Here is a 16,570-nt window from a genome sequence, read left to right as displayed (position 1 = left end):
AAATTTTACTTTCATATGACTGTTTTAAGCACAGCTGTTAATTAAAATTAAGTCACTTTAATAGGTTCTTTGTAAACTATGTGCAGTGTTCTTTTGAAAAAAGTGAGAAAATGGTATAAAATACAAGGAGAAAGTTCTTGTTTGTACATCTTTGGCTGGTGCTGCTGTTATCAGGTTCTTAAGGGCCTAAATGTACCAGCTCCTTTCCAGTTTGGCTACTTGTCTGCGAGCTTTTGAATCATGAATTAAACAAACATTTAACAGCCAGAGACAGTTATAGTAATATAAAAATAACTACTTTATAGGATGTTTCACAGCTTGTGGTAAGAAGACTAGTAATTATAACATAAAACAAACTTGTTGAAATTTTTATGTCTAAACCTTATTGAAAGTTAGGCTTCCCTGGTGAGTCAGACAGTAAAGAATCTGCCTGCAATGCAAGAGACCCCAGTTTGATCCCTGGAGAAGGGAATGGCAAGCCACTTCACTATTCTTGCCTGGAGAACTCAGTGAACAGAGGAGCCCAGTGGACTATAGTCCATGGGGCCGCAAAAAGAGTCAGACACGACTAAGCACTTTGATACAAGGGCTCCTTTCTCTTGCATCCAGTATGGATGGGCTGTCGGACGAAGTAAAACATCAAGTGATGTGAAGTTAATTATATATTCCCCTAAGTATATAAAACTTGGGCTGAACAAATGAAATGTGGGTCAATTGATTTGGTTCCATTTCTATTTATCAGGATCAATCAAGTCTCTGCTTCCTTTTAAAGGATGGTTAAATAGTTTATTTCAACACTGTCATTTATATAATTGCACTGTGTGGTCACGAATGAAAAACAATGTAAAATCCTCAATTAACTGTACACTGGTCTAGTATCTTTTAGATAATCACGTATAGCCTGTAGGTCTATTAAGGATTTTGGGGAAATATCATGGAATATGTTCTCATATGGTTATATAGATGCATACAATACATATAAATACATACTTACATATATCTGGGGCTTCCCAGGTGGCCCTAGTGGCAAAGAACCTGCCTGCCAAAGCAGGAGACTTAGACTCTGGTTGGATCCCTGTGTCAGAAAGATCCCCTGGAGAAGGGCATGGCAACCCACTCCAGTATTCTTGCCTGGAGAATCCCATGGACAAAAGAGCCTGGTGGGCTATAGTCCATAGAGTCTCAAAGAGTTGGATACGATGAAGCTACTTACCATGTACATTTATTTAGATATATAAAAATCAGATAGTAAAGACATGCACATATTAAAAACTTCATAGAATAGTTCTAATAAGGGTAATATTTTTTTGGTTTAATTTCTTGTGGGTATAATATACTGATTATATACTACACTAGGGGTTTTTCTCCAGGGAAAACTTACTTTTTGAAATTTCAAATGACTCGAACTTGACTGGCTGGATATAGTTCACCAGATTAGACATCTCTTCTGTGGCCATGGCCTCGCTCCCTGCGGTCCCCTGGAAGCAGGAGTAAAAACAATGTTTCCAGAGTCAGCATCATGTTAGTGAGGGTTGTTTTCCCAGGGCAACAATCAAATGACCCATGAGGGCAGAAGAGGACCACTCCTTTTCTGAAAACAATTATTGCCAACAGAAAATGGATTAGAGGAGAAAGGAAAAGCAGCACCTCGCGTTACACGGTGAGCGGAGGGAGGAGGAAGGTCTCCGGGCGGCTCCCTGAGCACCCAGTACCAGCAGCCTCAGTACCACCGGAAAGCTCGTGAGAGAGCAGCCTCCCAACCCTCCTGAACCAGGATCTGTAATGTACTAAGGTGGCCCAAATGCACAGTAAAGTGAAGAAGGCTCAAGCTGTGTCTCATCTGCCAAAGCAGGGAGTCTGCAGGTGATGTCTGAAGTTAATATATCAAGAATTCATCGTACGATACATGCCGGGGGGTCACTGCCTGTGCCCCGTAACTACTGAAGCCCGCTCACTCTGGAGCTCCTGGATTGCAACCAGAAAGCGCACTGCCAGGAAAGATTCCCTCTCACACAACCAAGATTCTGCAGGCCACGACTGAGACCTGACACAGCCAAATAAATCAATAAAATAGTTAAAAAAGAAGTCATCAGACTATACGAAAATGAGTATGCAGGTGACCACTGGATGAATGGAAAACTGTTATTGAAAAGGGTCGCCAGTAAAAGTGGGTTGGGGTGGACCAACAAATATTGCTTTTCTTTAGAACCTTTCTGCTCGGCTCCCTTTCCAGCTCCTGGGCACCTATTAAGCAAGCAGCACAATGCATCTTCCTTGGTGGTTCAGTGGTAAAGAGTCCAGCTACAGTGTGGGAGAAGACAGGTTTGATCCCTGGGTTGGGAAGATCCCTTGGAGAAGGAAATGGCAACCACTCCAGTATTCTTGCCTGGGAAATTCCGTGGACAGAGGGACCTGGTGGGCTACAGTCCATGGGGCCACAAAGAGTGGGGCGCAACTTAGCGACTACACAATACAGGAGCTCAGGTTCTAGAGCCAGTCTGGGGAAAGTTACTTAACTGCTCTGTGCCTCAGTCTGCCCACCTATAAAATCAGGAAAAAATTAGTCTCCATAACATATAGAGTTCTTGTGATTATTAAGTGTGTTAATTTATGTGAAAGAGCTCAGAACAGTGCCTGGCATATTACAGTCTCATGTTACTTTAGCTAATATTAGCTATTATATAAATACCACTTTGATAAAGCTTTTAATAAAGAAGAAATCCCACACTGCAGTACTGATATGGGCAGACCTCTGTAGGCTGATTTAACATTTTCTCCCACTTCTAGAAGGCAGAATACAAGGGAGACAAGGTTTCTTCTGAAAACTTCTGTAGCAAGATTAAGATTAAATGCTAATCAGGAATATCCATTGTAAATGGTCATCCAATTAGTAAGATAGTTTTAAAATGATCAAAAGGTACTGACAAAAAGTTTACACAATTGAAATAATTCTCAGGAAAAGCTACTTTGTAATAGTTTGTCTTCTGGGTATTAAGTTGAAATTTAGTGGGGGAAACATAATTAAGAATTTAGACTACATTAAAGGAAATAAGTATAAGAGGAAGAGCATCATGTCAGAACAGCTTATTATTTGTTATTTATCTTTATTAATTAAATTGTAAAGATACAACTACTGAGACATACTTTTCAATATATTTGAAAGCAGATTCAGTACAAATTTTTTGAACAGGACTCCTGGTAAAAGTTTTAAAATGTCAATTGACCTATCCTTGGTTTGCTTCTAGAATCTGTTCAATTGATATTTCTGAGTTATCTGGGGAATCTTGAACTTCTAAATATCAAATATACCTAAATATTCAGTAGAAATCTCTAGTGGTTCCAAAATTGTAAGAATGGGGACTTACGAAGGTCCAGTGGTTAGACCCCAGGCTTCTACTGTTGGGGCTTGGATTCAATTCTTGGTCAGGAAACTAAGATCCTACAAGCCAGGCAGTCCAACAAAGGTCAAAATCACCACGAGGAAATTAATATCAAGTTTACAAACATTTCTCCAAAACTCAAGTCTTCTCTGGGCTTTGGACCATGACATCCATTTAACTGTCTCAAAAACTGAAGTGGGAAGATGGAGATCACAATTCAAGATCACAAGATCTTGAATTCACCCTCAAGATACTACATTTAATGAAAGACAGCTTCAGCAAAACTGTTGTTGAGAGAGAACTTTACTTAACACAATACTTGGTTTAGTGATCAATTTTTGCACTTACAGTTTTAAACTATTTTTACCACTAGATGGCAGAAGATGACCAGGAACTACATTCAGAGCAAGCGGACTAGAATGGCAAGTTGGTGGAAAGTCTCTGACCAGAAGTCAAGCCCTAGAAACCTACCTCATCCATTGAAGACTTTTTACAGTCATCATCATCGTCATCATCGTCACTCTCTGTATCAGCTTCTCCTGTCAAATTTTAATAACAGATCATGAAGTAAACAAGCAATTACAGGTTGGAAGCACATGTGACATGTATATTTAGCAAACATTTCCTTGAAGTTGGCCTTTCACGAAAACTATCCTTTTGGATATTTAAATTTTATTAATGCTAGAGGGTTACACTGTGTTTGAATGTTTTTTCTAAATCTGATGTGTGAAATTTCCAAACTCTATAAAAGATGCTTGTCTTAGCATTTTTGTCTATGTTTTGCAAAGCACATGGCATCTTATACAGTTAGCTCTCTCTGGTGCACCTGTCCCATCTTGATGTATACATCCTCTTTCAGGGTCTCTATGACCCAAACCAGATAAACGGTCACTTTTCCACCTTTCCCTCTTCTTCTCAGCCCTAACTCTTCATGTGATTCTTGGCCAGCGCTCAGTGACCTTGGCCAGAGAGGACCTCACGGAAGCGGAAGTCGAGGACAAGAGCTGGGAGAGGAACGGGGGCTATAGGAGCAATCTGATTCTCCAGAACTGTAAGGTACTGACTGTATCCTGTGATTTGCCTGCAGGCTTATTTGATGGAGGCATTGCTGTCTAAGGGCTTCCCAGGTGGCACTAGTGGTAAAGAACCTGCCTGCCGATGCAGGAGACGTGAGATGCAGGTTCGATCCCTCGGTTGGGAAGATCCCTGGAGGAGGGCATGGCGACCCACTCCAGTATTCTTGCCTGAGGATCCCGCGGTCAGAGGAGCCTGGCGGGCTACGGTCCAGGGGGTTGCAAAGAGTCGGACGCAACGGAAGCACCTTAGCAGGCACACAGGCATGAACTGTTGTCTAAACAGTGCATGTATCTTTACAGATGGCATATGCTATTTAAAAGGGCAGAGTAAAATGGGTGAACTCTTAACATAATTATGCATGGGGATCTCCCACAATCAGACCTAATGCAGTTTCATACTTAGCCAACATGCTGTCATTTCAGTAGACTTTTTCTCTCCAAAGTTAAGGTGGGTGTTTACACCCTTAATCATCGTTTCATTCTTAAAGAGTCATACTGGCATCAGCATTATGTTCTTCACAGCTCTGGGATTCAGTCAGACCCAGTGATATCAGTTATATAGCAAGATCTTCAAGTAAAAAGTAACGAAAGCATGCTTCTAGATTGTTTGATTTGGCTTCCAGTGTCCAGACAGTGCAACAGCATAATAAACCCAGTAGATGGCAATCTTGGCTCGACAAGGAGGCAGCTTACATGGCCCAGTACCTCCCCTACCTGCTGTCTATACTAACTCCCCTGCTCGGGTTCTGCAAAGGACACCGCCACTGCCTCCAAGAAGCTTATTAATGTCTTCATTTGGCTGACAACGAGAGCAGTGGGCAAAGTATCCATGAAATAATCTTTAGAGGAAAAAGTTGTCTGGGACCAACATGGTTTATTATTTACGGCTTGTTTGTTAAAGAAAGCCACATATAACTGTTTTATGAAGCTAATATTGCATTAGTCAATAAGGGTGAATCAATTGCACTTTGAATAGAAAACATTGCTTATTCTATAGAGATACATTCTTTTAAGAGGTTGATGCAAAATTTCTTACAGTCAAATTTATTGTCTCAAGTTTTGGTAACTACTTTTTTTTCTTTAATTAAAGAGGAGGTTCTTTTTATTGAGTAATTTAAGCGTGCTTCATGGTACAGCACACCAGAATTTCAAATAATCATGCCATTCTCTGGTTTATGTGGGAAAGAAAGACTTTGTCATCCTTTACTCTATGAGCAGGGACCTGGTTTCTCCCTTAGTTTTTGGAGGGAACTTGAAGGAATCCTGTTGCGCAATTTTAATAATAATAAATTATCCTAGTTCTTTAAGACAAGTGTACAGGCAAAGGGCTGGATCTCTTGGGGGAAGATCTCGCCAATAGGTGCTAAGAAAAGTAGATTAGCTTTGGTATAAGAAATATTTCAAGTTTTTCAAGTTACTTGAGTTCCCAATACTAAGCACATCTACAAGCCAAATGGCAAATTAGTAGTGGTCTTTATTCAGGGGCCTACTTACATATATAAATGTCAAAAAATTTCCATCACAATAAATAAAGATTGCACAACAGAGTATGGGGCCAGTTTAGGAAATCCACTGAATTACTAACAGATTGTGGCTCTTTCTCTGAATTAAGCAATAATGTTCATCGCCTGTAAAAATCATCATTTGTGTTATGCATCCAGTTAATAAGAGGGAGAGAACTGATGAAGGCAGATGGTAAAACAACAAGCTCCCACACACAAGGGAAGACTCGGTTTACTCAAGGGATAGAATCGTGCTGGGAAACTGTTGGCCTGTTAGTGCCCTGCTTTCCAAAACTTCAAAAAGAACATTCTCACTGAAAATAGAAGTTACTTTTGAAAAAAGAATAAGAATTGTGTAGTTTTAAACACACTTTTAAAAACTACCAAAAAAAATCTTTCTAGGAATTACATAATGTCTGTGGACAAGGATTTTAATGCAATAATAATTTACATTATAATAATAATAGAATATATAATATAATGTATAAATTAAATAATAATTTAATGTACCAATACAAGTAATTGGTAACTATGATGGAAAAATAGAAGAAAAGATAAATCGGGCTCTTGATCAGTCTTTTTTTTTTCCTGATTTACCTAGAGTTTATATTTTAATTTTTAAAAATTATTTTTAAATCTTTTAATTGACATATGATAGATATACAGAGAAGTATGCATACCACATGTGTACAGAAATGGTGCCCAGATCAGCAAACAAAATATAACCAGTGTTCAGAAACCTCCTTGGGTCCCTTCCTGTCACTTCACCAGGAGTAACCCTCTCTTGACCTCTAAAAGTCCTGGTTAGTTCTGCCATTTTTGTACTTTATATGAATGGGATCAGACAGTGGATACTTACTTTTGCATTAGACTTCTTTTCCTCAACATTATGTTTCTAAATGAGAGTCATCTATGTTGTGTGCACTGTAGATTGCTACACATTATTCCATGAGGTGAATGCAATGTATTTATCTGTTGATGGGCTATTCTGAATAGCGCTGCTTTAAGCAGTTTTTGTCCATATTTCTTGGTGAACATCTACATGCACTTCTGTTGGCCATATACCTAGGAACAGAATTCTCTGAGGCACAGGAGCTTCAAATGCATCTGTTCAGTTTAGCTTCTGCAGATGCTGCCAAACACTTTTCCAAAGCCACTGTCCCAATGTTAGCTAAATTTTTATTGAAGAACTTTCTAGATTCAAGCTTAAAGTTTGTTTCACATATTCAGCCTCCAATCAGGAGATCTTCATAATGCCATCCCTTCAGATCTTTTCAAGATTCTGACCAGAACTGGAAAAGAACTTAGACTAAATGACAAATAATTCAAAGGAAATGGGTGACTGTTTTTAATTCTTTTTTCATCAATCACAAAAGTCTATTTCAACTTAAATCTAATATGAAAATAAGTGATACTAAACATCATCTAGTAGCTCCGGTAGATAATTCAAGTAATCTTACCATTTACATTTTAAAAGAGTTCTGGAAAATATGGATGAACTGAATGACTCAGAACTCTTCAACAATGAGAATGCATTTGGTGAATATCTTGGGTCCAGATCTGTAGTTAATGTCAAGGGATCACTGTCCTGAGAAGCTTAAAATCACCTGGCTCCTCCAGAAATTATTTGGCTTATATGGCGACCTCCCCAAAATGCCTATGTCCTGTGAACACCTCCTGTGTCCTGTGAATAAATGGCATGGGGGACTTTGCAGATGAGATTAAGTTAAGGATGCTGAAGGGGGAGAGATTATTCTGGATTATCTGGATAGGCCCAATGTAATGACATGAGTTCTTAAAAGCAGAGGGCCTTTTCTAACTGTGGTCCTAGGGAGACATGGTAACAGAAGAAGTGAGATGGGACCTTGCTGGCTTTGAACCCTGGAGGAAGGGGGCCATGAGCCAATGGATGTGGGTGGACTCTAGGAGCTGAAAGTGCAATGAATAAGATTCCCTCAAGCTCCAGAAAGCGAGGCAGCCCTGTGATGGCTGGAGTTTAGCCTGGTGAGGTCACATGGGCCTCTGCCTCGCAGAACTGGGGACTCATATGTTGGTGCAGTTTTAAACCACCAGCTTTAAAACAAATAGAAAACCAACACAGTTTACTGTGCCCAGGTAGAAATGTCAAAAGTCCTCAGTTACTTCCAGAGCAGCTGTTCTTAAACCCACACAAAACAGAGGAATGAGAGTCTACCAGCCCCTCACCGGCTCCTGGGGACGAGGGCTCAAACACACTGGAGGAGTCGCTGCACGTGTTTGAAGCTTGTTCTGAGAGCTTCTTCTTGCCACTTCCTTCTGACGACTTGTGTGATTTCTTCTTATTTTTCACCAAAATTTTGTACATTAAATCCATAGGACTTGGAAGGGGAACTCCAGATTCCAACTAACAGAAAGAAAAACATATTCTTTAAAAACACTGACCTTTCCTTTCAGATTCTATCCCCAAACCCAAGGACTGCATTAGATACCACAAACTTCTAGATTGTTCTTTACTATCGTCAACACAGCTCATTAAAGTATCTTATGTAGGGGCTGGTTTATAGCACTTCCTTTTTTCACATGAAAGGTATATTTTAAATACTGTACCCTTTATTTTTCCACAAGAAATCTACATGAATACAGCCATAGACATGTATTGGGTGACTTGGCCCACTAACCTAAAGTTTCATGAGTTTTATGATTGACCCTATGAATCCAACCATCTTGATTTAGAACAGATTGGAAGGCTCTGGCTTGGATTATCAAAGGATGGAAACCAGTTACAGTGTGACTCCTGCCAGGAAGATGGCAAAGACAGGCAGGAGCTTCTGGGAAAGTCCTCAGAATCCACTTTTCAGATGATGCAGTTTAAAAGCAGCAAAGTCCCCATCCTGGCATGATACTGTTAAGTGGCACATCTTGGCCTCAGCAGAAGTGGACTGTGTGGCTTCAGATTTACCAACCACCCTGAGATTCAAGCTGTTTGCAAGCCTTCTTTCTAGTGTATTCAGCTTGTACATCTAATGGGAAAAATCAATTTCCCATGAGAAGGTCATTATATATTATATCGGAGAGCAAGTGTTCAAGTCTCAAGACAGGTCATTTTTAGAAAGTCTATGAGCTCCTAGAAGCGGGTCCTCTATTCTTCACTTGCAACCAGTCTGGGGACTGGCATGAAAACAGGAGAGACCGGTGGAGACTGGGGAAGGGGCTGAGGAGCGAAGAGGCTCTGAGACCATCTTTCTGCTGCTTTCCTTCCCGACGTAGGGATACGACCACGGCAACAGGGCGGCCTGGATTCTGCTGGGACAGGCAGGAAAGAGAAGCGTGGCCAGCAGGGCAGGCTGGAACGTCCCCGCACCGCCTGGCCCGGGGCTTTCGGAGGGGCGCGGCGAGGGTCCAGGAGGCGCTCAGGGCCTGTGCCCCGGGGCCCCTCTGTGGGCGGAGGGTGTGGTGGGGGTTTTGCAGGCCCGGCTGGCTCTCGAGGGGCAGGGGGCGCGGAGGGTGAGGGCAGAGGAGGAGTCAGATGGCGGTCTGCCCCGCTCAGGCGCTCCCCGCCAGCCTCCCCTGCCAGAGGGCTCGCGGTCAACTGCGTGACTCACCCCAAGAGACAGACACACGGAAAAGGGGGCCCCCCTAACCCAGTCACAGGGAGGCGTGCGCTCCTGCGGGACGGGCTCGGAACGCTTACCGGGTACTTGTCCAGCGGCTCCATGAGCAGGGCGTCCCCGAAGATGAGTCTGCAGTACTCCGCCATCTTGGCCTGCTGCTTCGGCCTGAGGGGAGAGAGGCGGAAGCGGGCGGGTGATGCAGAGAGGCGCCTCAGTATGGCCGCACCGTACCGGCCACAGACGGACGGCATTCCTCCCCTTACCCGCCGGGACTGCTTTCATCTTTCTACATCCTTGCTTGCAATTCCCACTTGTGTGGACTTGAATGCCACAGGCAGGTGGAGAGAGGAGGCTCTTCTACGGAGGACACAGATGGAGGGGACAGCAGGTCACCTGCCTTTCCCTGGATGCTTCAATGTCCCAGGTTAGAGACTCGGCCACGTTTGGTTAATTTCCCAATTCTAAATCAAACGCCAGATACTTGGGGGTAGAACTCATTTATGACTCTGTATGAATTTTTGGGTGAGATTTGTCTAACAGACAGAGCTGCACTGCAAAGAAGTATTTACAAGGAGGTGAAGAAACAGGGGAGAGGGAGGAAGGTGGACAGAGAAAGAGAGAAGCTAAAAATGCAGAAGCGAAAAGGCTGACAGGCAGAAGTGTGTCCACTTGGGAAAGGGCCCTGAAGGAAAGACGAGTGAAGCATGCACGTTGGGGAAGGGTGTTTGCAGCCCTTTTGTGCACAAGAGGGGACCAAAGGTGGTGTCAACCTGATGAGGTGCCAGGGGGAACTCTGGCTGATGGGAAAAGGCTGGAACTGTTGACCTGAGTTCCAGGTTCTCAACCTCTCGGGATCTATAAAAAGTAGAGGAAAATAATTGTTCTTGGAAAGGGGCAGAGGATGATGAGGAGATGAAGTGAAGTAATAGATGCAAACAGCTTTGAAGTGGAAGATGATCCCAGTGCTGGAAGGCAGCCTCTGTCAGCTAGACCAGATGAATGAGAGCCCGCTCATGTATAAACAGAGTTGATACGAGGGAACATCCATACGCTTTCAAAACTGCTTCCCTTGACCATTTAAAAAGCCATTCTCATTCTGTAGAATGCTGAATATCATTATCAGTTCAGTTCAGTTCAGTTGCTCAGTCGTTCCAACTCTTTGCGACCCCATGAATCACAGCATGCCAGCTCTCCCTGTTCATCACCAACTCCCGGAGTTTACTCAAACTCATGTGCATCGAGTCGGTGATGCCATCCAGCCATCTCATCCTCTGTCATCCCCTTCTCCTCCTGCCCCCAATCCCTCCCAGCATCAGGGTCTTTTCCAATGAGTCAACTCTTCGCATGAGGTGGCCAAAGTACTGGAGTTTCAGCTTCAGCATCAGTCCTTCCAATGAACACCCAGGACTGATCTCATTTAGGATGGACTGGTTGGATCTCCTTGCAGTCCAAGGGACTCTCAAGAGTCTTCTCCAACACCACAGTTCAAAAGCATCAATTCTTCAGCGCTCAGCTTTCTTCACAGTCCAACTCTCACATCCATACATGACCACTGGAAAAACCATAGCCTTGACCAGACGGACCTCTGTTGGCAAAGTAATGTCTCTGCTTTTTAATATGCTATCTAGATTGGTCACAACTTTCCTTCCAAATACCATTGTAAAGGTATCCAATCCCATCAGGTTTTATGGACTGTGATTTTGATCTATAGGCTGTGGGACTTGATTTCCAATAGTCTCTATGTGCTGCATTGTTAGTACATTTTAGCAGAACTGGGGCTGTAGTAAGAATAAGTAAGTAATAAAACTTTACTATTGTTCAAGTTAATTAACAAATGTGATTCTAATTTTCATTCCTTCGACCATGACTATTATACCTGGATCATGGACTGTGCTTTTTCCTGGGAAGGGGGATGTTTTGGGGGTTCAAATCATATTGCAATGGATCCATAGGGAAAAGCACTCTCCATATCCTCTTTCTAAAAAGCATATATTTGGGGGAGGTGTCAAATGAGTTCTCTGTGCTTCCCATACAAGCCCAAGTTCACTACCTTCTTGGACTGCAAGGGAAGGCAAAGCAGAGCTTCACAAAACTTGCAGAACTCTACACGACAACTCCCAAATTCTCATCACACCCGTTTTCACCAGTTGGGGATTATCCTGTGTGACTCAACGCAGCCTTTGGAATATCTTGCAGTTCTCCCAGCAGTGTCACCAGTGAAGGAAGCCCTGCCAACTGGAGCACTGACCCTAAAAACACTGGGGGTGGTTGTTAAAGGATAATGTGTTATAGTTGAGGGACAAGCAGAAAAGTGGCTGATTTGGCAGAGCATCCCTGGCCATTTACAGTTCAGACACCTTTGCCCAAAAGACAGCTGGTCCCTGGGCTCCACCAAGCCAGCAGGCTCTGCAGCTGTAGATGAGACAAGCCCATTGAGTCTGGGCCTACTTGTTTCATGCTGCCCACGGGTTCTACAGGCGAGTGGAGTGGGTTGCCATCCCCTCCTTCAGTGAGCCACGGTTTGTTAGAACTTTTCACTATGACTCATCTGTCTTGGGTGGCCCTGCGCTGCATGGTTCCTAGCTTCATCGAGTTACACAAGCCCCTTCACCATGGCAAGGCTGTGGTCCATGAACAACAACAACAATATGAATAACAACAACAACTATACTTTTCAGGTCGCACAAAAGAAACTGTCCAACCCTTCCACTTCACTTTCATGGAATGAAGCTATTAAATGGAGTCTTGCTGTTCCAACTGTGGTCCGCAGATCAGCAGCATCAACAGGGCTTTGAGCTGGGTAGAAAAGCAGATTCAAGGCCTCCTGGGAAGACAGGCAAATTCCGTGTTGGAATCTCAGGTATTGAGTCAGAAAGGAAGGAAAGAAAGGAGCAGGGCTCAGGGGTCTCAAGAGGCCCCCTCTGGAGGCTTCTCATATACACTCAAGTTGGAGAACCACTGTGATGGGTGAACTAACTCACCAGGTTCCTCACGGATGTCACTTTCCTTGAGGGCTGCAACTTGAGAGCCCCAAGTTCCTTCGTTCAGAAGCCTGGACTGAAAAGGAAGGATTTATTCCCTAACACCCTGATTTTGGGATTTCTAGTGGACCTGTCTTCTCACTCCACTCTAGTGGAGCTGTATTCATCACTTCAGGGTGATGTTCCAGGTGTCCCTAAACAGGTGGCAGGAAGACTCTGTCCTCTGTCATGTGGTCCCCAAATCAGACCCTGGGGAGGCTTTTGCTAAACCCAAATCTTACTCGATTCCACTAAAGAATCACCTGGGCTTTTAATGCTGCAGGTGCCAGAGCCCTATCCCCAAGCCCCTGATTCACTGAGCTGGCAGTGGAGCCTTGGAACTTGCATTTGTAACAAGCCTGCAGGTAAGAAACAGCTGGTCAATGAACCTAAGTGCTTGCTCTAACACTTCACCAAATCACCTGGGGTCTTAAGAAAATGAAGATTCTGAGGCAAAGACAGGTGGTACCTGAGATTTTGCATCTCTAACAAACTCCCTGATCATGTAGATGATGCTGGTCCATGGATCAACCACACTTTGGAGAGCAAGGATCTGTGTCTGACCTAAACTCTGAAACCTGCTTCACCATGAGCCAAGATGGGGAGAACAAGAGGCAGGTGTCCAGGGATAAAGGAAAATGTGTTTGAAGATCAAACATACATGCCCATCTGGCAGGGAACCTAACTGAAACAGAAAGCAAACTGAGCAGAAGTCAGAGGAGAACAAAGCAACTTTAATTGTGGGTTCTAATTGCAGAAACAAGACATTACATTTACCATGAGAGAGCAAAAAAAAAAAAAAAATCCTAAAGCATTTAGAACATCAACACTGACTATCATGGAGATAAAGTGAGAGGAAAATGTTTACAAATACATTTTGAGTTTCAGGCTACACCAGCCCCAAATGGACATTTTAAAACATTGGCAGGGTGATCAGTTTTCTGACCAAGGAGCAAACCCACATCATCCAAGGTGAACTAAACCAACCTCCTTCTCTATGTATGAAATATATATAAAGGATTTACAACTCCTTCCTATATATGAAGGATTTACAACTGCTGGCAATTAAGAACTTCATCCAAAATCTCACATTCTTTGTGGCTGAACCAGATGTAGTGGTTTCTTCACTTGAGTGTAGTGGAGAATTCTTTTAGTGAAAATGCTAGTTTACAAATTACAAATTAGGCGGCCCATCAGTTAACTGGGGCTTGTAAAAAAATATGATTCAAAGTCTCACTTATACAAATTCAAATACAGGTGTGAAGGTGAAGCTCAGGAATTCTGCATTTTATGGGACTGTGATATAGCAGGTGGTAGAAAAGTTGTCAGCTGCTCACGGCAGATTTCTCCTTGTATGGATAGGTAGTTTAAATATTAGGAGAGAAAACAAAACAAAAAAAAAATCAGAGGTTTCCTTCTTTTTTCCAATGTGGGTTTGTTTTGAAGGCATGGCTCAAGTGGGCTGGGACTAGGGATCTGATTCTGGCATTTTGTATACACAGCACAAAGGAGGAAAAAACTAACTGTTGCTAGAGATGGCATATAGGTTTCAGATGTTTTGGGTATGTGTGTCCCTGTGTTGAGTAAGATTCTGAGGGTGTGTCTAGTTCAGTGGAGAAGAGTGCTATAACTGATGAATGGTATCCATCACTGGTTTGTTCAGCAATGAGGTGGGACGGCCCATGAGTCAAGCACAAGGTTTTACCAGCAAAGGGGAAGCTTGTCAATTTTCTTTGGGTGTGTGACAGTCCTTCAGGAAAGAACTGTGGCTGAATGATGTTGATATGTGTGTGAGGCTCAAGGACAATGGAAATAGGAAGCAAAAAACTTCCTCCCACAATAGAATTCAGCATCTTAGGATCTCACTGCCATTCCATCATCTCAGTGGTTTGGGATCAATATCATAGCATCCTAGGAAGGCTGTTTTCCTGATTTCTTTTGCTATTCATGAATTATTAATGAACTTTTAGCAACTCAATTTCTCACTTTTTTTCAACCTGAAAGGGCTGTATTAGGGGACAACCTTTTTTTATATTATGTCCAATATAGGTTTAGTTTTCATGCTCAGTTTGGCTCTCTGTATGATTGGGGTTGAAGACTAAAAAAATATGCTGTGGTTAAGGTCATGAGCCACAAAAATGTGACCACTTGCAGGCTGTTGCCTTGTGGGATGCTCTGCTTGTCTTTATCCATGTTTGGAATGCTCATGATCCTTTGGTTTAGGCTTGGGGGTGGTGTTGCTTAAACAGATGAGTTTTGAAGCCACATTAGCCAAATTTAAATCCCCACTCTAATATTTTAGCTGCATGGCCTTGGGCAAGGTACTCACCCTCTTTGGGATTCAGTTTCATCACTTGTAAAATATGGATAATAATAAAAATGTCTATTCCTAGGAGCACCTGGGTTTGTGGTGAGGTTACATGAGCTAATGCTTGGACCCTTGTTTGGCACATAATATATAGTCAGTAAATATTAGCTGTTGTTTAGTTTGTGGTGCTGGTAGTTGTTGATGCCTCTCTGGCTACATGGCAAAGTCCAATGACACTCAGGGGTGGACACTTAAGTTTATGAGACTCAAGGATGGTACCAGAATTTTTCATTTTGTCTAATTTATATAGAAACGTTTCTTGAAGAAAATGAATGCACTAGACTTGGAGATATTTCTGCAAAAAGGAAATGATACATCAATCTTTCCAGGAAGTATGGTTCTTGAAAAAAAGGTGCTAAGTCATTGTTAGAGCCCAATTGCAAATAGATGGGCCGAGATGAGGAAAGTCCCAGGCACATCAAAGTTGTCACAGCAAGTGAAGTACTAAATACAGCAACTGAAGAGGTTCTCCTTTCATTAGAAAAGAAATCGCAATGAAACAGAATAAATGCTTTTCTCTCCAGGTGCCCCTCATGAGTGCTAGAGCACTAGAAAAACTATGTGCCAAATGATTTCATCATTCACTGGATGGTTGTTTCCTAATGAAATAGAGTCATGAGCTGGTAAATGTAGCATGGATTTCCCGAGGGTAAACTAGAGATACAAATAATTATAGTTTGGTTACTTCTAAATAAGGTCTCTCTCCACATATATATAAACAAATGATTTAACTATTTTGAAATTGCTCAAGCTGAAATTTGGTCACCACCTAACTGGTTCTTTAAGGTTTAGTGAATTCTTTAAGAATTAGTGAATTGAAGCCTGTGTTGCAAATTAGTTGGACAAAGGGAATCAGTGGCCTGGAAAAGATTTTCTACTGAAAGGAAGATAAAAAGGGATCTAAGAAATCTGTGGGACAGCTTGGGATAGGTGTTGTAGGCTTTTATGGAGAAAACTGGCTTAGGTGGTTGAATGAAACAGAGAGCTTCCCAAATGCGCTTGTGAGCAGTGACGGTCACTACTAGCGACCACAGTGTCTGACTAGTCTTCAGACATTAATTCCAGAGACTAGAATTTAAGTTTCTTGACTTTTGACTCAATGTAGATGAGAATCTTTCTTGTTGAAGCTCTTTAGATTGAGTAACTGTATGATAAATTAATATGTACATATCTGATGTAAATGTGCCTAACTCTGATCCTCTGCCTTAAAATGAATGAAAGACATAAGTAAAAATTACTTATTTTTTATGTGGCTCAGCAGAAAGCTCACATTGTTTTGAAATAAAATATTTACAAATATTAACAAATGGGAAACCAACAAAAATAGGATGGAGGGAGAATTTGGTGGTCTGAGTTCTGTGTAAGTACAAAGTGGCAAAATATAATTAATATATTTAATTCACCCTCCATCAGCTCTAGTGTGTAGAGAACCGGCCATTTTAGGGTGGCAAAACTGACTACAAATTTGCACACAGTAGAAGGAGCTAATGAAGGAGGTTATAAGAGCAGCCACTGAAACAGAGACATGTATTATATAAGGAAATGGGTTTCATTTCACTGTAAAAAGAGGAGTCCTTAAATTAAAATCCTACCATGGCAAGAAAATGGATTCCACAAGTCCAGTGGATCATTCT

At 42.2% G+C, this 16,570-nt stretch overlaps 1 protein-coding gene across 2 annotated transcripts in view; it reads right to left on the bottom strand.

The window, feature by feature from the left end:
• The window catches only part of PLCB1 (phospholipase C beta 1), an 824,470-nt gene that overhangs the window by 158,724 nt on the left and 649,176 nt on the right, over nt 1–16,570 (bottom strand). For both annotated transcript variants that reach the window (XM_070471868.1, XM_070471869.1), the window contains exons 13-16: nt 9,629–9,713; nt 8,164–8,341; nt 3,852–3,919; nt 1,382–1,478 (exon numbers count right to left, since the gene is read on the bottom strand). In XM_070471868.1, coding sequence (XP_070327969.1) covers nt 1,382–1,478; nt 3,852–3,919; nt 8,164–8,341; nt 9,629–9,713 — 428 coding nt within the window. The remainder of the gene's footprint in view (nt 1–1,381; nt 1,479–3,851; nt 3,920–8,163; nt 8,342–9,628; nt 9,714–16,570) is intronic.

This window comes from Odocoileus virginianus, chromosome 9 (assembly GCF_023699985.2).
Source record: "Odocoileus virginianus isolate 20LAN1187 ecotype Illinois chromosome 9, Ovbor_1.2, whole genome shotgun sequence".
Lineage (NCBI taxonomy): Eukaryota > Metazoa > Chordata > Mammalia > Artiodactyla > Cervidae > Odocoileus > Odocoileus virginianus.
This window is presented reverse-complemented; position numbering and strand designations above follow the sequence as displayed.